Source organism: Rhinopithecus roxellana, chromosome 4 (assembly GCF_007565055.1).
Source record: "Rhinopithecus roxellana isolate Shanxi Qingling chromosome 4, ASM756505v1, whole genome shotgun sequence".
Lineage (NCBI taxonomy): Eukaryota > Metazoa > Chordata > Mammalia > Primates > Cercopithecidae > Rhinopithecus > Rhinopithecus roxellana.
In genome coordinates this window covers 138,677,705-138,698,528 of record NC_044552.1, presented here as the reverse complement: position 1 = coordinate 138,698,528, position 20,824 = coordinate 138,677,705, and the positions used below count along the sequence as shown (strand labels likewise).

At 36.3% G+C, this 20,824-nt stretch overlaps 2 protein-coding genes across 8 annotated transcripts in view; one reads left to right on the top strand and one right to left on the bottom strand.

Annotated features, from left to right (window-relative positions):
• The window catches only part of PGM3 (phosphoglucomutase 3), a 28,539-nt gene extending 23,801 nt beyond the window's left edge, over nt 1–4,738 (top strand). For both annotated transcript variants that reach the window (XM_010358275.2, XM_030928445.1), the window contains exon 13: nt 299–4,738. In XM_010358275.2, the coding sequence (XP_010356577.1) occupies nt 299–388 (90 nt within the window). In that variant the 3' untranslated portion in view covers nt 389–4,738. The remainder of the gene's footprint in view (nt 1–298) is intronic.
• Nucleotides 1,136–20,824, bottom strand: part of DOP1A (DOP1 leucine zipper like protein A) — a 104,834-nt gene continuing 85,145 nt past the window's right edge. For 2 of the 6 annotated variants that reach the window (XM_010358274.2, XM_030928442.1), the window contains 14 exons: nt 20,705–20,809; nt 17,891–17,957; nt 17,524–17,668; nt 17,206–17,285; nt 15,979–16,088; nt 15,556–15,705; nt 15,352–15,413; nt 13,487–13,639; nt 12,307–12,443; nt 10,972–11,027; nt 9,613–9,777; nt 6,684–6,813; nt 4,892–4,951; nt 1,137–1,746 (listed from right to left, as the gene is read on the bottom strand). In XM_010358274.2, coding sequence (XP_010356576.1) covers nt 1,441–1,746; nt 4,892–4,951; nt 6,684–6,813; nt 9,613–9,777; nt 10,972–11,027; nt 12,307–12,443; nt 13,487–13,639; nt 15,352–15,413; nt 15,556–15,705; nt 15,979–16,088; nt 17,206–17,285; nt 17,524–17,668; nt 17,891–17,957; nt 20,705–20,809 — 1,726 coding nt within the window. In that variant the 3' untranslated portion in view covers nt 1,137–1,440. Of the gene's footprint in view, nt 1,747–4,891; nt 4,952–6,683; nt 6,814–9,612; nt 9,778–10,971; nt 11,028–12,306; nt 12,444–13,486; nt 13,640–15,351; nt 15,414–15,555; nt 15,706–15,978; nt 16,089–17,205; nt 17,286–17,523; nt 17,669–17,890; nt 17,958–20,704; nt 20,810–20,824 lie in introns of those variants that run through there. The other 4 variants (XM_030928440.1, XM_030928441.1, XR_004056746.1 and 1 more) reach the window with 4 other exon arrangements.

Below are 20,824 nucleotides of genomic sequence, written 5' to 3'. Positions count from 1 at the left end.
ACTGTTAGGCCAACTGTGGACTAAGGTTTTATTGAATTTTTTCATTTTTGGAATGATAGCTATTTTTATAATCTAAATTGTAAAAACTTACCTTATTTAGAAGAATTTCGTCTGTTTTCCATTTAAGGGCCTTGGAATTTGTTACTGAAAGATGAAAAAAGGTTTTCATTGGAATTTGTTAGTGAAACAAAATCAAGAATCACCCCTCTCTTCCCCAGAATTCCAAGTAACATGGTCTTGCCCATGTTAGACACATGCTGTATCTTTCTCATCTAATCTCTTTTAATGTAATTTGCAGGAAAGTGCAGATCACCTTGCACATGAAGTGAGCTTGGCAGTATTTCAGCTGGCTGGAGGAATTGGAGAAAGGCCCCAACCAGGTTTCTGAAGATAATTCTCATATTCTTGAGAAACTGGACTTTTTACAAGTCTTTACAAAACTGTCAATAATAATGGCCCTACTAAGAGATTTATAATCATAATGTTTACAATGCAGCCTACTGGATTGTCTCTAGATCTGATTGTTTTTCTTAAACACTACCAGAATAATTCTTTGTAAATAGGTAAGCCTTACACTTGTTAAAGAAATTTACCTCTAATTTCAGTCTCACTAATGTAAAATACTGGGGCTTAAGTATACAATTCAGTCACTAACTGTACAGTTTTATGTGGGGAACAATTCATGCAGACTACTGGAAAATTAAATCTTATTACCAACTCCTTGTGATATCTTTGCCATCACCGTCACATGAGCAAGATGATGTTTTGCAGCATTCTCCATTGCTGATACAAATGGAGAGGGCAGAGAAGACTTTATACAACTAGTTTTTCCATTGCACAGTCTTAAGAAAGATTATTAGATGACTTACCTATATGACTAATGCCATCAGGAACTCAGAGGTATGAAGAGGGGGTTGTCCATCCCTCTTCCATACTGAGACTTGTAAGGATGCATGGTCCAGCCTTCAGTTATTCTTCACTGCTCTTGGTGAAGGTATGTGGGAGAAAAACTAATTATAATACGTTTTCCAGCCTCCGATGGAGAAGGAACACCACTCTGATACCAGAACAGGGTTAATAAGGAAAAGAGAAAAATCCCCAACCAATCTTAATTAAACCAAGCCTGAAACCAATGGAAAAAAAAATGGGTAGTGTATATTTTGCAGGTTTAAGACAACTCAGGACAATAAAAACAATGGACTTTACATGTGTGTATATATATAGCTCTCTTAGGCACCATAATCAGTATAAGCCAACAATATTTAAATTTGATTCAGGCCACATTCAGACATTTGCTCTTATATACAAATATTTAAATTAAATACAACCTGAAATGTGTTCTGTTACATACAAAAAAGGAAAAACTATACAATGCAGAGCAGTGTATGTGTTTTAAATAATTACATTTACATATAAGTTAAATGGAACCACCGGTGGTGCTCAAGTTTTTATCATCCCTTCCAGAAAATCTTTTTCTACCATCTCTTCTATTTTTTGCCTGGCTTTGCTGGAACATGGTTTGTGGTTCTCCAGTTTCATGTCCTTATTAGGGAAGGCGTTTGAGTAGAGGATAGGACTCCCTGAGTGTCCTCCACATCGGCTTGTGACTTTGCTGTTGAAGACTTGACTGAGCACATTGAAGAACGGCAGGAGCTGCTCCATGCTGCGCACGGTGCAGATGGTGAGCAGCAATTGCCCTGGCTCCCAACCCAATGTTCTCCCTGAGTTGTCTTCCTCTGGATTTTTCTGCAGAAAACAAAAGTGAACTGGTATTAACAGACAGTGTGGTATGTTAGAAAAATTAGAAAGATATAATAAACATTGGCAATTGGTCAAGAAATGAATACAAATGACATTACGTTTCTACTCCTGACCTGATCAAAACCCTTGGTGCTTCTGAGACCTTTTACTGCCATTTCTTAGTTTTATATGGAGCAGTCTTAACACTGTAGTAATAGTTCCCAACTAGAATGCACAGATAAGCTTAGTTAACAGAAATCGCTTTGAACAGGAATAGAGTCAAACATAAAAGTTTTATGTTGTGCTTTGTATTTACTCAAAAAGCTCCCAGGTTTCTGAACCCTCACTACTGTAACCAAGGACTAGGTCACAAAATGACTACAGAAAAAAGGAACAAAGTGCTCTATACATTTTATATCCCCTTTTATTATAAATAGTTAATTCCCTTTTATCTAGATAGCCTAAATTTGCCATGATGATAGCAGTATCCAAAGTGAATAATTACTGTCAATACTGCATCACACAGAAAGGAAGGTATCCCTCAGAAGAGACACTGCTCTCTCCTTCTGGGTTGTGCTAAACAACATAGGGAGGAAAGCTGGACCTGGAGTCAAAGGAATTGGTTTAGTGTGCTGGCTCTGCCATACTTAACGACATCCTTGGGCAAGATACACAAAGGTTCCTCACTTATAAAATGGGACAATCTAAACTAACTTTTAGTAGAGAAGTCAAATGAGAAGGTATGTGAAACCTCTGCCAACTAAATATAAACACAAATAATTTGTGTATTAAGAGGGTAGTTTGAGAAGCCACCTGAATTACACAAACACAGCTACAGACATCATTCTGTCTAGAGAAAGATATGAGAGAACAGGTTGGTTGAACTTGGGCAGGATCACAGATACAATACCACACTAAATAAAGATAATGAAAATAAGCAATGAACTAGACAGAAGAAAGACATCATGAAGACTTAGGAAGAATTACAATCTGTCATATTAACAAATGGAGTTTGCCTTCTAAGATCAGATGTTGCTCAGAAACTTTTATTGTTTACCTAATAATTTAATATCACTAGTTTCCTAGTGGGTCAAGCAGATACAAAATCCAGCTTATTTTTTTCTATGTGCTCTCAAGCTTGTTGCTTATTTTAAAGTAAAATCCTGAAAAAGGAAATTAGGTTGGTGCAAACGTAATTGCAGTTTTTGCATTGTTGAAATTTGCCGTTTTATATTGGAATACATTCTTAAATAAATGTGGTTATGTTATACATCATTTTAAGCACATTTCTCACTTTTTTTTTTTTGCTAGTGACTTACTTGCTGTTTATTTTAGACTGTGGAAATGATGTTAGACAAAAAATCAAATTGGAGCAATTTTCTGAGTTCAAAATAGGTTATAAAGCAGCAGAGACAACACACATCAACAATGCATTTGGCCCAGGAACTGCTAATGAACATACAGTGCCTAAACAGTGCCGTGATGGTTCAAGAAGTTTTGCAAAGGAGACTAGAGCCTTGAGGATGAGGAGTGCATTGGCCAGCCATCGGAAATTGATAATGATCAATTGAGAGCATCATTGAAGCTGATCCTCTTACAACTGTAAGAGTTGCCCAAGAACTCAACGTTGACCATTTTATGGTGGTTTGGCATTTGAAGCAAATTGGAAAAGTGAAAAAGCTCAAGAAATGGGTGCCTCATGAGCTGAGTGAAAAAATACAAAAAATTGTCTTTTTGAAGTGTCATCTTCTCTATTCTATGCAACAATAATGAACCATTTCTCGATCGGATTGTGACGTGTGCCAAAAGGTGGATTTTATACGACAACGGGCAATGACCAGCTCAGTGGCTGGACTGAGAAGCAGCTCCAAAGCATTTCCCAAAGCCAAACTTGCACCAAAAAATGGTCATCATCATTGTTTGGTGGTCTGCTGCCAGTCTGATCCACTACAGCTTTCTGAATCCAGGTGAAACCATTACATCTGATAAGTATGCTCAGCAAATCAATGAGATGCCCCCCAAACTGCAATGCCTGCAGCTGGCATTGGCCACCAGAAAGGGTCCAATTCTTTTCCACCACAACAGTGGACCGCACGTCGCATAACCAACGCTTCAAAAGTTGAACTAATTGGGCTATAAAGTTTTGCCTCATCTGCCATATTCACCTGACCTCTTGCCAACCAACTACCACTTCTTTAGGATTTCAGCAATGTTTTGCAGGGAAACCGCTTCCACAACTAGCAGGATGCAGAAAATGGTTTCCAAGAGTTCGTCAAATTTGGAAGCATGGATTTTTATGCTACAGGAATAAACCAGTATTTCTCATTGGCAAAAATGTGTTGATTGTAATGACTCCTATATTGATTTAATAAAGATTTGTTTGAACCTAGTTATAATGATTTAAAACTCATGGTCCCAAACCGCAATTACTTTTGCACCAAACTAAAAATATATGTTAAAATGGAAGAGTCCAGGAGCAAACCAAGAAAAGATCACCTACTTCTTCATCATCTCTGGTCAAAAACAAACCAAAAAACTTAACAGCTATGACTTAAGTTTGCTTCCTAGCAATTATTTAGGTTCCAGTCTAGATTATAGGATATATAAAACTTACTTTCTTTCTTAACTATGACACTGGCATCAATGAGAGTCCTGTGACTGACTTTCACATTTCCATCATTACTCAATTACTGGTACCATACCACCTCTAATCCCCTAAGTCGAACTGCAATTGAACAATAAAGGGTGTACAGAGATGACTTTGTCATGAAGGGAAATGAATAATATCCTTGCACCCTCTGTATAGCTAACTTCCAAATGTAAGAGAACTATGGGGTAACCTTTTGTTTATATTCTTACCAAGATGAGCCTTTAAGAGAAGAACTTTTATTATGCTCTTGAACAAGAAGAATACACTTGATTCAGAGTTTCTGATGCTCTTAATGAGAACTATCTGTATTGTCTCAATATCAAATAAAGTCAAACATTTCCATACAAATGATTTCTCCTTTGACTTCACCAGTCTACACTTGAAAAAAGACTTCCTTCCTGTTTACCTCCCTTGTACTTGCTGACATTCAGACCTGGGTTTGTGTCTCAGTATTTGGCAACTTTTGCTGCCATATCATAAGCATGAAACAGCCACCCTCACCTGATTCTTGGCCATCTCCAATCCCTCCAAAATCACTGTCTTAAAGTCCTCCTCCTTGTCCTGTGGAAGGAAAGAGGAGAACTCACAGCCTTTGTTCCAGTGAAAAGTAGCTTGGCCATGAAGACCTTGTTTAAGGTGATTTGGACGGGAAGATGCCTTTCAATCAAAATAGTTTTTTTATTCTGTGGGACAAATTTTGGGCAAAAGACTGTCATATTATTTAAAGGAGGAGGGACTTATAAAAATTCTCATTACTAATGAAATGCAGGCATAACAGAAAAGGACATGTGCCTGGGGTCATATTTGCTTCTGGATTTGTCACGATTACTTGCCCAAACTGAGATATCAAAGTGAAAAGTACCGAAGTCCTATCCTGAACTCAGGACCCAGCTTACATCCTCATCTCTGTCCTTTTATTAAGCCCCTACAGAAGCAACTAGGAATTTAAGTCAAGTTTCTCATGTAAATTCCTTCCAGCAAAATCTCTTTAATTACTTTCTTCATTCCATTTCTATAGTTATGGAATTCAGTTTAAGAGCTGCTGCCTGATTAGGAGGACTCCAGAAGACTGGAAAATTTCTGAGCACTCAAAGCACACACTGCATACTAGATCTCACCAAATAACCTAGCTCACTCCCAAATTGTACAATTTGATTTTGAAATTTGTTGAATGTAAAAGAAAATTTGACAAAAGGTTAATAACAAAGGCCCCATGGCGAGCATACCAGTTTCATTGCTGGTAGGTTCTTGGGCAAAGATCTGTAATAAATTAGCATGATGCATACTGAAAGATAAAACGTATGTAAGACACAATATTTTACAAATTTTATTTTCCTACACTTTTTAATGGTATAATATGTTTTAAGTAAATTCCCACTTTTCCCCTTAAATAATTTCTCTAAGAAGATGCTTTATATTAATGAGTCAGAGCCAGTTTAATTTTGAGCACTGTTTTAAAAACTGCAGGTTGGGGGGGTCTTGCAATCTGTACTTAGCATTATCACCGTGAACTACAAAAAGAAAAATATCTCACATGTTAAGGGCAAGAACTGTTTTGTGAAACTTTAGATTCGGTTATATAGCTGTATTCGATCAGGATAAGGAATGCATTTCTGAATGTAGGTTATAATCAGAAAGTGAAAAATACTTAGAAAATGAATTTTAGCATATAGTTTTTTTCATATAGATAAACAGAGTGAATGCTAATGATTATTTCCTTTATTCTGACCGAGGTTCTAGCTCATTCAATTTCAATGAAATCTGACTCATATTTTACAAATTTAAAATGTATAATCTTCTTACCCATTGATTAGTTCTGTTGAAACAACTCTGACACGTTCTAAAAATCCCTTTTGTATTGCATTTTTCTCAATCAATTCATACTTTTGTTTCTCATCATGGCGTTAAGATGAACATATTACATTCTCAAGTTTTTGACATGAAGACTGTTCAGGACTACAGTCTTAAGTACTCACATGTATGGTTCCAAGGTTTTTATTTTCTTTTTTGAGGGGAAAATATTTTAAGGTAGATGTTATTAATGTACAAAAGCCTTCCTTTTTCTTCTCTTCAAAAAAAAGAATGACCACATATTCCTTTAAAATACATGCAGTATGTTTTCTAATGTCTGGAAATATGAGGCTTATGGATATTAATTCTTAAAACCAGGGACTTGTTTTCAAAATAGCTCAACCTGATAACGTTCTCAGTTTCCCAGGAAGTATTTAATAAATACCTCACTAATGCAACATGTAGTGATGTAAAACAAAACAATCACAAAAGAATGCGATACCTTTGCTCTTTTCCGAAGAAGTTTTGCTAGTCGTACCACGTAAGGTTTAAATTCTCGTTGATGTATACCCTGCCTTCTGACTTCCAAACCTGAATCATCTGAGGCTTCTGGAATAAAGGCCCATCGGTACCTATGTATAGAATAATGACATCAGCATCAGTAAGACAGACTTTGTGCCATCTAAGATTAGGTGGCATAATGTAGTAGAAAGATCATGACCCCACTGCTTATAAAAATTCAAATGCCAGATGTGCCACTCATAGCCTTGTTACTTTGGGTATGTTTCTTAACCTCTCTGAGCCTTCATCAGTAAATAAAGATACTATTAACTACCTCATAAGGTTGTAAGGAATAAATATGAAACTTGTAGGCATCATTACTTTTTTCATGAGCACAAAGCAAGTACTCAACAAATGTTTGTTTCCTCATTAGCGAATAGGCAAAAGGTTCTTAAAAGGAACATGTTTTCATTTAGCTTATCTCTTTGTACTGTAACATAACAGTGTGACAAAGACTTGATTTTTCAACGTATAATTGGTCAAATGTTCCCTAGTTGCACAGTAAAGGAATAAAAAATTGAACGAATTTAAGAAAAGTAGGGCTTTCTTTGCACTTCTCTTGAATTTTTATAGTTCTGTCTTTCATAAGTAATATCCGACCATGGGAAAAATTCAAACAGTATAAATGGGCATACCAAAGAAAGGTAGTCTCCCCTCCCTGCATAGGATCCATCAACATTGTCAGCTTCGTAAGTCCTTCCCGAGAGTTTATGCCCAAAAGAGTACATATTCACACAACCCTCTCCTTTAAAAAAACATGATCGCTGCCTGTTTTGATTTAATCATACATGTAGGATATATATATTTGATATTAATTTCATATCTTGGAGATAATTCTGCATCATATAAAACTTCATCCTTTTTAACAGCAACGTAGTAGTACACCACAGCCAATGTCCTAGATTGTCCAATTTCTTGCACTTAAAAAGTACCACGATGGATACCCTTATGTAATGCTTATTTATTTTTGTGCACATCTGAGAATATAGAGGCAGGATAAATCCTCGGATGTAGCAGAATTATAGGCTTAAAGAGAATATATATTTTAAATTTTGGAAAATATAACCTCTGAACAATTGGACAATATCAGTGTATACTTCCAACAAGAATAAGAATGCTTCTGTTACTAAAAGTAAAAGGAAAGCAACTTTCAGATCTTTACCATTCTGATGGTTATCCATAATTTTAATTGGAAACTGGAGAACAACTGAGCAGCTTTTCCTATGTTTAGAAACCATCCTATAAATTATTAACTGTGTTGCTCATTGGCCCATTTTTCTACCAGGTTATTTTTATATATTACGCATTTTAGACTTTTGCCAATTCATTGCTATCTCAAACTTTATGGTTACATGGATACTTTTAAATTTATATATAGTAAACTTATGAAATACTTTGAACTTGCCAAATATGGATCATGGTAAGATATTACTCTTTCAAGATAATCATTAAAATCTTCACATTTTCTACTTTGTAGATTTTTATTTTTAGAAAGATACAAGTTTTTTAAAAAACTAATTAATATAATGGCATGTTTCCTTCCCTTTTGTAGTAACATCTTGACAAGTAAAGAGGATAAACTTATTTTGTTTCTTGTCATGGAAGATAAAAAGTCACTATCATGAGCATACTGTTTAATGTCCCTCCAAAAGCACCTGAGAATAGTTATCACTTCTGTGAAGGTAAGTGTCTTGGTTAATATTGGCCACTTTCCTACAATTCTGTTTAGTATTCTTTTCCGGACTTCCTTAGGAGTAACATCTGTGTAACAGATACCCAACAACTGAAATTCATCAAAAAGTAGATATATATGGTTTTCAAGTAGAAGAGAAAATTAAAGGAACTAGAATGACTCTAAGGGTAATTTCTAGTTCTTACCATTAAATTTAATGAAAAGTAAGCTTGTAAAATGGCAAATTTTGGAGCATGTCCAAATAAAAAACAGAAAAAGCTCAGTAGCATACTCTTCATCCTATTATTTCCATTCCAGAAGAAAAATAAGACACAATATTATAAATTAATATATATTTGATCTCGTGGATAAATTCTCATACTACCTTAACTACATTTTGATAATGTTACATAGATTGCCCATTATTTTTAAAATTTATATATGAAAAACCATAATTATTTTTGCCACTTCAGAAGGCATTGTGAGCATTAACTTTTATCAACTTTTCCCCTATTCCTTTCAGTTCAATTTATTATCTAAGATAAAACTGCCTCTTTCATTCTAGTCTTGCCCATCTCCAGTCCATTCTCCACACTACATAGCCAAAATAAGCGTTCTAAAATTCAAGCCTAAAAACATCACTTCTTTCCTTAGCTGTCCAAGTTCTCCAACACAGTTTACAAGGTCTTACATGGTTTAGTCCCTTTCCAGCTTCTTCTCAATATTCTGCTCCAGCAATACTGATCTCTCCACACTTCAGACATATCACGTCTGCAGCTGCCTCTATCTTCCTTCACTCTCCCAGCTGTCATTCTTCACCACCTCAGGTTAAGACTCCCCTGAGGGCCTTCTCTAACCTTCAGAGCTAGTAGGGATCTCTGCTATGTGGCTTCAGTGTATCTTGTACATGAGCTACCATAGTATCAGTATGTCTCCTTCCCTGGACTTGAAGCATGTGAGTTATGTACCCCATTGTCTCACATCTGGAGGTACTCAATCTGTTGACTGAATAGTCTGTTAATATATCCACATTGACCATTTACTTCCAATAACTGTGCTGTGCCAAAATAATTATATTTTAGTAAAAATTATTAATACTTCAACTTACACAAAAAACTTTTTAATTAGTCATAGATGTCAGTGACCAAAGCAAATGCACTTTCAAAAATATCCATTTAATATCCTTGTTTTTACTTACATCTGAAACTGAGGAAGGTTTTCAGAGGGCAATGCAAGAGCCAAATCCAAAAATTTGCAAGCAGAGAGATAGAGGTTTAACCACCGCTGGCTGTTATATGAAGTAGAGAAGCCATTGCCTCCTGTGTACGTTGTCTCCAGACCAGCCACAGAGGGCCCTGAAGTCCTGTAAGCAGGAGACAGACTGTCAGCAGCTGGACCCATTTACTCACAGGAATTCCTGGAAAGATCTAAAAGTGCCAGCTAATATTTTTCATAATCATCCTGAGATAAATGTGCCAGTAATTGCTAAGCAAGGTCATGATGAAATGTCACCATTTTCAAATCAAAAATTCACTTTTCTTCTTTAAGAACGTAAAAACAGTACATAGACTGGGTGCAGTGGCTTATGCCTGTAATCCCAGCATTTTGGGATGCCAAGGCGGGTGGAATGTTTTGAGCCGAGGAGTTTGAGACCAGCCTGGGCAACATGATGAAACCCTGTCTCCACAAAAAATACAAAAAACAAACCAAAACCAAAAAAAAAAAAAAAAAAAAAAACACTAGCCAGGCATGGTGGCACACACCTGTGGTCTCGGCTGCTCAGGAGGCTGAGGTGGGGAAATCACCTCAGCCTGGGAGGTCAAGGCTGCAATGAGCCAGGATCACACCACTGCATTCCAGCCTGGGTGAAAAGAGTAAGACCCTGTCTAAAAAAAAAGTAGTACATAACTTATCTTACATTCAAGAAATATAAACACTGTAAAAGCAAGAAACTTCTTTACTCAGTTTCTGCAAAGATGAGAAAGTTCTCTATAATAATAAACAGTTATTAGTGCAGGAGATCCTTTTTATAAATCTACTACTGAAGAAGAAAATATATTCAAGAAACTTGGTCTTAAAGAACTTTTCAATCTACAAATTTGTGTAAATAAAAAATTATATTTAGTCATATATTAATAAACTGCCTCTATTAAAAAGAGTAAAAGTACATTAAATTGGGACCATCTGGAAGATCTGCACATATGGATAGCCTGGTTCCAGGTTACCTACCATAACAGGGTTCGCTATATATTACAATATTTCAGAGACCAGATCTGACTTACCAAAACCAGCCTGGCTCATGCAGCTGAAACAATACTGTACTGCTTTAAACTAAATTTGTGTCTAGAGGCCCAAGGCAATGAATGCTGATGGCTTAATCCAATCTAAAGTGCTTAAGGAAAAGTGAAATTACATTATATCCAAATGTAATCAATTACATAATAATAAATAAGTATTCAGAAAAATACTATCTATATTATCCTAGATGCTGAGTAATATTCTGAATAATTTCAGGATATTAAAAAATGGACAAGAATATATTTAAATTACATATTACCGTGAAATATCTTCATCAGCAGTGAGTTCCTGCTCCATCAGTAAAAATACTTGTACCTGAAAATGGTGAAATAAGTGAAATAAATGTTAAATGTTTAAACTGGATATTTAATCCTTTCAAGTTATCTTTAAGTTGTATTTTCATTAACACAAAAATTTTAGAATACGTTTTCAGAATCTTTTAAATTATAGTTTCTGAAGGTAAAACTGCAAATTCAGCCGCATAGAGCTAAATTTTGGTGAAATTGCTTGTTAATCATTTGGTGAAATTCAGTGAGATGAAGGCGACCTTTTGTTTTTAGTGATTATGGAACAGAGTTACAGTTATTAAAAAAGGAAAAATAGGCCAGGTGTGGTGGCTCATGCCTGTAATCCCAGCACTTTGGGAGGCTGTGGTGGGTGGATCACAAGGTCAGGAGATCGAGACCATCCTGGCTAACACTCTGAAACCCCATCTCTACTAAAAATACAAAACAAAATTAGCTGGGCATGGTGGCAGGCACCTGTAGTCCCACCTACTTGGGAGGCTGAGGCAGGAGAATGGCCTGAACCCGGGAGGCGGTGCTTGCAGTGACCTGAGATTGCGCCACTGCACTCCAGCCTGGGCGACAGAGCGAGACTCCATCTCAAAAAAAAAAAAAAAAAAAAAAAGAAAAAGAAAAGAAATATTAAAGCAATTATATTTGCAGGGAAACTATAAAGCTAGATTTTCAGAGAGATAGATTCCTTTTCCTTTCTTTACCCATTCCTCTTTCCTAACTCCCCAAATCATTCTGATGAGGATGAGGATGAGGATGACTGGGTATGGTTTGAGGAGGGGAACAGAAGGGTATAGGTGGGACCTGAGAAGGTTTTACTGTTTGATAGGTTACAAAATCTCTGTGAAAGTCTCTCTGAAGCAAGTTTAACTGGGGTAGGTGCTGCACTTCAAGAGTGAGTATATGTAATATGTCAGAGCAGTTAAATCCAGCTCGGCCATCTCTATCACTAGAGGTATTGCTACAGCTATTGTAAATAGGTCCAGCTGCTATTGTCAGGACGGTAGGCCTTGACAGAGTAAAAAATTGTAGTGTAGTACAGACTAAACACTAAACCAGATCCAAGAAAGTAATCATTCACAAGGAGCTGGCCATCCGTGTTGCCTATTTGTAAATTTAAGCTGTATGGAAATGGAATCTGACTTATTTTACTATTTTCAACTGTAAAAAAGTATCAGTAACTGGTTTAACTACAGCTCAGTTCTCTCCCAATATTTGTTGTATCTAGTAAGCACATGGAAACTAACCACTATTTTATCATTTAGATTTATAACCTGACTGAATTAAAATTAACTCACAAGTTCTGTAATCATGGTAGGCCAGAGTGAGGTAAGATGTTGGGGAGACATTCTTAAAAGTAATACTCTGAAAAACAGGAACACTTGAGAATGGAGAGTTGGCACCTGTGGCAAACGGAGACTCTCAACCAATCTCTCTGAAAGAAATGCAGAGCATTTTCAATAACTAAATAATCTTTATCACATAAAACTTTCTATATCATCTGGTCCAGTACTCTCAAACTATCTGTAGTAAAGGATAAACTTAAACAAAATTCCAAACTGTTGGAGATATTTTCATAAAATAATAAGAAAACTCCAATTAAAGATACATGGAATACAAATGTCATTTTCTTATTAAGCAGATTCTGTCAAATAGCAAATCAAAGTTTAAAATGTTTACTCTAAATTTTTATACTTATGGATGGGATAACAGACTGGTTACTGGTCCATGGACCATACTTTGAGTAGCACTGATCTAGTCAACTTAAAAAAAAATTATAGGGACAAATAGTGTACATTTTGTATATCTGAAATTAGGAATCATTTGTCTTCTGGGAGAAAAGAAAGTTCTCCCTAGAGTGTGACAACTATCATGTTCCCATGTTGGCTCCTGAGGCTGGAGGCTTTAGAGTATGCTGACTCGAGCAGCAAATAATTCTGTTCTGGATAAATCCCCATTGTGGAGCTATTTGGTGGTACAGGGCGATGATGTGTGTACTGATATCCTTCTGGACACAGAAGGTCACCAAACCCGCTTACTGAAGTTACCAAAAATATTACATAATCCCCCTTGCAGTCCCCAAATTACAGATCTCCAGGTGTTACTTCTAGCCACAATTTCCTGGCTTTACCTTATATTTTGGTCTTCTCAGAGAACACAAATTCTTGTCGACAAGGAGAACATGCTAACATGCCTGCCTGCAGCAAAATCATCTTATACCTCATCCTCAAACATGAATTCCTAAGAAATTTGAACTAAACAATAAAATAGAGACCACATTTAGGCAAGTCCTACAACTCAGTGATGATTTCTTTTAGATGCTGGCATTGATAATTTTTGTTGTTTCAGTAGAAAAATTTCTAATTCCCAACTGATCTACACTTGATATATTTTACCCCAACTTAGAATTTAGGGAAGTATTTTCTAAGGAACCAAAATCCTATAGTTAGAGAAGATAAAGGGTTTTTCATTTTTTACCTTGTATATCTGGAAGATATTTCTGGTACTGGTCAATTTCACTGCTAAAAATAGCAAATGCTAATCTTTTAAGAAGCATGGCTCTCTGTTCTAGCTCCACATCACGGTTTGCAAAGAGATTAAGTGAACTGCTTTGAGCCACTGCTACGCGTGCTGAAAAAGCAAGTGAAAGAGACTGTGACACTGTCATTTGAAGAAAGATTATTCTGTTGTTTTTAAAAATAGCTATATGCTCTATGACATCCAAAACTGAGAGGAGCTTGGGGTACAAAACCTGATGCCCCTCTCTGGGGCAGACAGGCTGACAAACAGATCTAGCATACGTAAGCCGGAGGACCAAAATGGTAGGAGTTTTGATGGAGAGGGGAAAATTTAGAACTGTAGGTTTTATAAGGTAAAACCACTAATAATACCATTTATATAAAACCCCGAGGAAACCCTTTAATATTTGAGGCCATCTGCTTAAATCCTTCTTGTTACTTTAGAAATACTTTTTCTGGTATAGCCTTGCCTACGTACCTTTCCTTCCTCATGTCATTACTCACCCTCGACTCATTCTGCTGTAGCCACATTGTCTTGTTTGTCATTCCCTCAGTGTACCAAGTGTGCTCGCATCCCAAGACTTTTGCAACTTATTTGTATTTTTCTTTGTGATGGCATCTTGCTCTGTCACCCAGGCTGAAGTGCAGTGGGCACAATCATGGCTCACTGCAGCTTCAACCATCTGGGCTCATGCAATCCTCCTGCCTCCTGAGTAGCTGAGACTACAGGTACATACCACATGTGGCCAATTAAAAATTTTTTTTTGTAGAGCTGGGGTCTCGCTATTTTGTCCAGGTTGGTCTCAAACTCCTGGCCTCAAACAATTCTACTGCCTTGGCCTGTCAAAGTGCTAGGATTACAGATGTGAGCCACTGCGCCCAGCCAACCTTTGTAATTTTTGTTCCCTATTCCTGGAATATTTTGACCCTAGGCCTTCTCATAGTTGGCTTCTTTAGTTTCACCTTGTATATGAGCTGTTTAGCTGTTATTTAAAATCCATCACACATTGCCCTATTTTATTTCCTTCACAACTTTTAAAATTTGATTAAGGTTAGTGCAATGAGTGGCCCACTGTTGTCTTTTAATAAACATTTGTTGAATGGATAAATCTGAACCTTAAAACAACCCTATGAAGATAAAACAGATATTCTGCCCTTTTTCCAAATGAGAAAACTGTAGTTTTGGCTAAAGAATTTGTTAAAAAATACTACAGAATCATACAATGTCACTGCTATTTAAGTTTGATAACTTTCAAACGTATTTTAAAACTCTTTTTTTCAGATGAAATTCGAAATGGAATCCCTAAACTATAAAACCAATCAAGATAAGAGTAGAAAGAGGGGGTGGGGGGTGATTTTGCCCTTCTTGGCACCCCTCTTTCTTCCTTCAGATGAAATAAACAGAGCCCCAGATATTTAAAGTGACTTGTCTGATAGGCTGGATTCAACTGCCTGCCTTTTTCACTTCACCATCTGTCAGTTTCTCATTCACTGAATAATTATTTACTGAGTGCTATTATGTGCTGGGTATAATGCTGTGTGATGAGGAAATAATTAGACATGGCCCCTTCCTTCCACTAGTAGCTGCAAAAGGACAAATAGTTTTACTTATTATTTATCACTTAAGTTGTCCTCTGTAAATGTTAAGATTATATTCCCATAGCATATAGAAAGTAGTGTGCTTTCTCTAGAGCATATATCCCCACCGACACTTGACAAAGAGCTCATTCAGTAGTCTCCTAGTCTCCAGAAAAGAGTAAAAGTAAACAGTAAGAAGGAATCATGTACAGGAAAGAACTTGGATTGCCATCCTATAATACTCACTCATCAAATCTCTAAATGTTGTTTTATCATGTGTCATCAGATTGTCCATAATTGCTCTCCAACTGAAAGAGATAAGGATTACATGTAATTAAGATTATGTTGTTACTGTTAAAGAACAGTATTCTAACTTTCCAGGGGAGTAAGTGATTTCAACAGACTGTGAGGTGCATTATCATACTGAATACAAACAAGAGGACAACTTACTGATTAACACAAGAGGCATCCATCTGAAAGAAACTGGGATCCATAAAGAGGTCAAAAGCTTCTTTTTTCCAAGCTCTCCGTGTGTACTGATACCCACTAAGACTGCTGAGCAGCTGGACACAAGCTCGATAACTAGGGGCATTATGTGCACTACAAGGAAGAAAAACCACCTTAACCTGTATGTCCTAACTTTAATCATCCTATCAAGTTATACATAAATGTTCCCATTTACCTAAGACAGTGACATGAAGATATGAAATAAAAAGCACCATAAGAAAAATATTATATGCATTTTTTTAAATAATTATAATTCAAGGTAAAACTGTCATTTTGTAATAATTCTAGAAATGGCAATAAGGGAACAGAACTTGTTTCTAACAGGAGATGAATTAATTTAAAAAACTATTTAAATAATAATAGTACCTGTGATTTCTGAGGTAGGGCACAACATAATGCATAATATTTACAAGTAAAGGAATAACCCGCTCCTTTTCATCACTATAGAAAACCATATCCAAAAGATGAGCCAAAACCTATAAAAACAAAAAATGAAGAGTAACGTATGAGGTGAAACTGACTTTATCCCAAGGTACTGATTTTCAGTTTGTTAGAAAACCTAGGCTACTAAAAATTAGAAAAATCTAAAATTAAATCTTCCTGAATCATTTTTATGTTAATAAGTTTTTCCACCATCTGGTTTTTTGTACGTTGTTACTATAGGATACAAATATGGGCAAATCTTGCCATTTCCAACTGAGATAGGGAAGTACAAAAAAGAAAAGAGTTCAAGAACCTTCTGTGACAGTGAGTAAACAGTGAATTTAGTACTAGAAACTATAGTATTCTTTTATCCCTAACTCAGCTAAAATGTAGTTTAGAAAAAAAACCAAACAATTTAACTGGACTGTTCAAATTCCAATACTGTCAATTAACAGCTATTTGGCCTTAGTCCTATTGTTCGGATCTTGTAAAGGTCACTATCCACATCTGCAAAGAGGAAAGAAAATGACATGTGTATAATAGGATATAAAAAGCCTGTCAGACAATGTACATAGAAATGTTTGGTAAATTGTAAAATACATTCTAGTGGCAGGCTTTAGATCACCTTCACTTCTCCCCATGCTGGGCGCAGTGGCTCATGCCTGTAACCTCAGCACTTTGGGAAGCCAAGGTGGGCAGATTACCTGAGGTCAGGAGTTCGAGACCAGCCTGGCCAACTTGGTGAAACCCTCTCTCTCCTAAAAATACAAAAATTAGCTGGGTGTGGTGGTGCACACCCATAGTCTCAGCTACTTAGGAGGCTGAGGGAGGAGAATAGCTTGAGCCTGGGAGGCGGAGGTTGCAGTGAGCCGAGATCACACCACTTGACTCCAGCCTGGGCAACAAGAGAGAAACTTCGTCTCAAAAAAAAAAAAAAAAAAAAAAAAGGACATGGAGAAGGGGAGCAATATATCTAAATTTATCACTAATGTTTGGCAAACTAAATAATCCAAATGCATACAAGGCCAAAACTTTGTTAATTCTATATAGTGATTTCTAGAAGCACAAAATAGTTTCTCAAATTATGAATTTCTCTATAAAAATTACTTGCTAATTTTTAATAATGAAACAGTCTACTTGAGAGTTCATGTGAAAAAGCTTAATATTTACCTCAGAGAGTAATGTCAATGCATGGACACTATATACAGAAGGAGTTATGTTTGCTGTTTCCATTGCAGGTGATAACATATCTATAAATAAGAGAAAATTAAATATATGGCTAGTTCCCACTGAAAACAAATTTTATATGTGTATACGTGTGTGTGTGTGTATACACGTATATATGTACGTATATATATAATTCCCACTGAAAAAAAGTTACTTGTTATACACGAGAAAAGGGATACATTTGTGGTACTTATAGTGCTAGGCAAAATGATTTCTTAGTAAATATATGCCTGCTTACAGATGATAAACCTAAATGAATACCTTCAACATCAGATTCCAAATTGGTTCCATCTACCATTATTTTGGGAGAAGGCTTAACTTCAAGATTTCGTCGCAGCCATGTTGTTTGTTCCAGAGAAGAACCAGCAATTACACCAATTGCATCCACTATTTTGTGAGTTACATCCTAAAAAAAATAAGAACTACATATGTACACACATGCACACTAGTTATGAACTTCTGTAGTTTATATTTCTGATCATAGATATTTTACAATAGACATTACTGATTCCCATAGAATGTTCAGAGTTGAAAGAAACTTCAGTTTATCTTATTTGACTCTCTCATTTTCAAATTGAGTGCACTGAGAAACACTTTTGACAACAGCTCTTAACTCAGACTGCCTTACCTGAAGGTCTCTTTGGTCTTTTTTATTTTCCAAACTAGGGTTTTTCATAATAAACTCATTCAGAACCCTAAAAGGGACAAAGAGAAAACAGAAACGGGAAGTATCAGTCTAAAAGAAACTAATGCGATCTAATTTCTCACTATGAGTTAAGTGGCTTAATGCTCTTGATTTCCATTTTAAATATTTAATATATGTACATATCCTATGACTCAACTGAAATTCATAAACATATTCATTAAAAGACACTGTATAAGGATGCTCAAAGCAGTATTACTTGTAAGAGCCCCAAAGTGGAAGGAACCCAAATGTCCAGCAAGGGCAGAGAAGATAAATTGTGGATTGTGGCCAGGCATGGTGGTGCATGCCTGTAGTTCCAGCTACTTGGTAGGCTAAGGCAGGATAATTGCTTGAGGCCAAGGCGGCAGTGTGCTATGATCATGCTGTGAATAACCACTGCACTCTGGCCAGGGAAACCTGGCAAGATCCCATATCAAAGAAAAAACCAATTGCAGAATGTTCAAACACTAAACAACAATGAAAATAAATTATAGTATTATAATTACATGAATGAATCTCATAAACATATGTTGAACAAAAGAAGCCAGACACAAAATATTTATATATACTTATAGTTCAAAAATAAGGCGAAATCCATCTTTGGTGTTAGAATAGTGGTTACATTTGGGGAAAGAAAAGAATAGTAACTGGGAGAGGTGCGGAGGGACACATGGTGCTTTGTTTCTTAATCTGGGTTTGTAATGATATAGTGGTATGCTTACTTTTTACAAACTTTGCATTTGTAGAGTTGTGTACTAATTATTTGTATATTTTTCTATATGTGTTTTATATATAAACAGAAAAGTTTAAAAAATCCTAAATTGTAACCTAGAAATGATTTCTTACCATAACACATTAAAAATAGTCCATGAAGAAAAAAATTTCCATTTTCATTATTTACTAAGAGTCTACTCAATATTCACTGACATGATTTTTTAAAAGATAAAATATATGCACAATTACTTCCAAACTAATATGTAAAATGAAACTAAAAAGCAACTTTCATCAACTTCTATTTTTTAATTAGGTAATTTTAGAGGATCAGTACAATGGTTGGCAAAAAGGTAAACTGACAAATTTTAAAAGGAAATTAAGTTTCTAGTATAACTGAAAATGTTCAACTTTCAACTTTTAGTTTTAACATTCAGAATATGCACATGTTGAAAAAGAAGAGGATCCTTCATTCTGAAAGGAAGAAAAGGCATGTGAGGAAACAGTAAAATATTGGAGGGGAACAGCTACAGATCATAACAAATGAACTTAATTTTTTGATGAAATTAGCCAGCAGGGTTATTTGGTGATGATTCCAACAACTGTACATACATTCCCTCTCTGAACCTTATGACAACTCCTGTGTAGCTGGGACTACAGGCACGTGTGACCACGTCTGGCTAATTTTTAAATTTTTTGTAGAAACAGGGTCTCCCTATGTTGCCTAGGATGGTCTCGAACTCCTGGGCTCAAGCAATCCTCTTGCTTCAGCATCCCGAAGCGCTGGAATTGCAGGCATGAGCCACTGCACGTGGTTTTTCTTTCTTTCTTTTCATGATCAAATATCCTCAAAGAAGAATCAACACTTACTTTCCCACACTAAGCATTTGCTGTTAACACATCTGTGCTTCTACCTCTCCAAACCCTCTCTCCTAAATCATCAGATAATTGGTGATTAGATAATCAGGATGCCTGTCCAGATTGTCAACAAACTTAGCCTTTTATTATTCCTCACCTTCCTTAACCTCTCTGAAGGTGTTAACCATGCCCTCTTAACCTCCCTTTGGTTCTGGAACAATTAAATGCCTGGTTTGATACTTCTCTTTCTATCTCCTTTGCTGGCCTCTTCTCCTTCTTCATCCTGTTCTTTCAATCCCATCAATAGTTGAAACCATCCCCACATTTCCCACTTGAAACAGAATTCCTAGTCTAGCCTCTTTACCCTCTGATCTAGCCTACTACTAACATGCCAGTCGTGTCTCTCCTCAAAAACCTGCAACCTCTCCCACTCCCTTTCAAGACCAAATTCTTTAAAATAAAATTCAAGATCCTGCCCCACCTAGCTCCCATCTCCCTTTTCACCCAGCCTTATTCTCCACTATACCACTGCCTGTGCCCTGCTGTATTACCAAACCAGACAATGTACTTTACCCCAGAATACCCTTCCCCTTCCTGTTTCACAAAGGCTTTCTGTGCCCACCACCTCTATTCACTTATCAGGTATTTACTGGGGACGTATTAGGAATCAAGAATAATGGCAAGCAAAAAACCGAGACTGTCTATGACATCCCAGTACTTGTAGTCATGGGTGACTAACATTTATCAAATAATCATATAAATCATTAAGATAAAGCAGGAAACTCCAAGACACAGACAGAAAATTTTCCCAGCCTGTTTAGGTTTGGGGCCCAGCTCAAGTGTCTCTCCTCTATGAAGTTCCCCTTCAGCCATGCTACATCACCCCCTCCCCTTTCCATCCCATACTCTCCACCACCACAGAACAGCTACTATTGTTAACAGTTTTATGTTAGTGTAGTTACATTTTCTATATGTACAAACATAGACTGTTTCCTCCTCTCACCCTGCCTCCCACTTTTTTTTTTTTTTCTTAAACAGGCCTTATACATCTAGTTTTGCATCTCAAGAACACTATGAGAAGGTAGAGAGATCACTGTCACCTAAAACATCTGTTATTAATTCTAGGCAAGTAGGACAATTAACATTATCCTTTTATTTGAAATAATATATTTAAGTGAAATTGCTTACCCAAGTATAAGAAACTGCCCTGGAGCTGGAAGACTCAGTTGTATAGAGTCTTTCAGAAGTATCAACAGTGACGCCCAGCTATCCACTAAATTGGGCACTGGAATTCTGCAAGATAATACA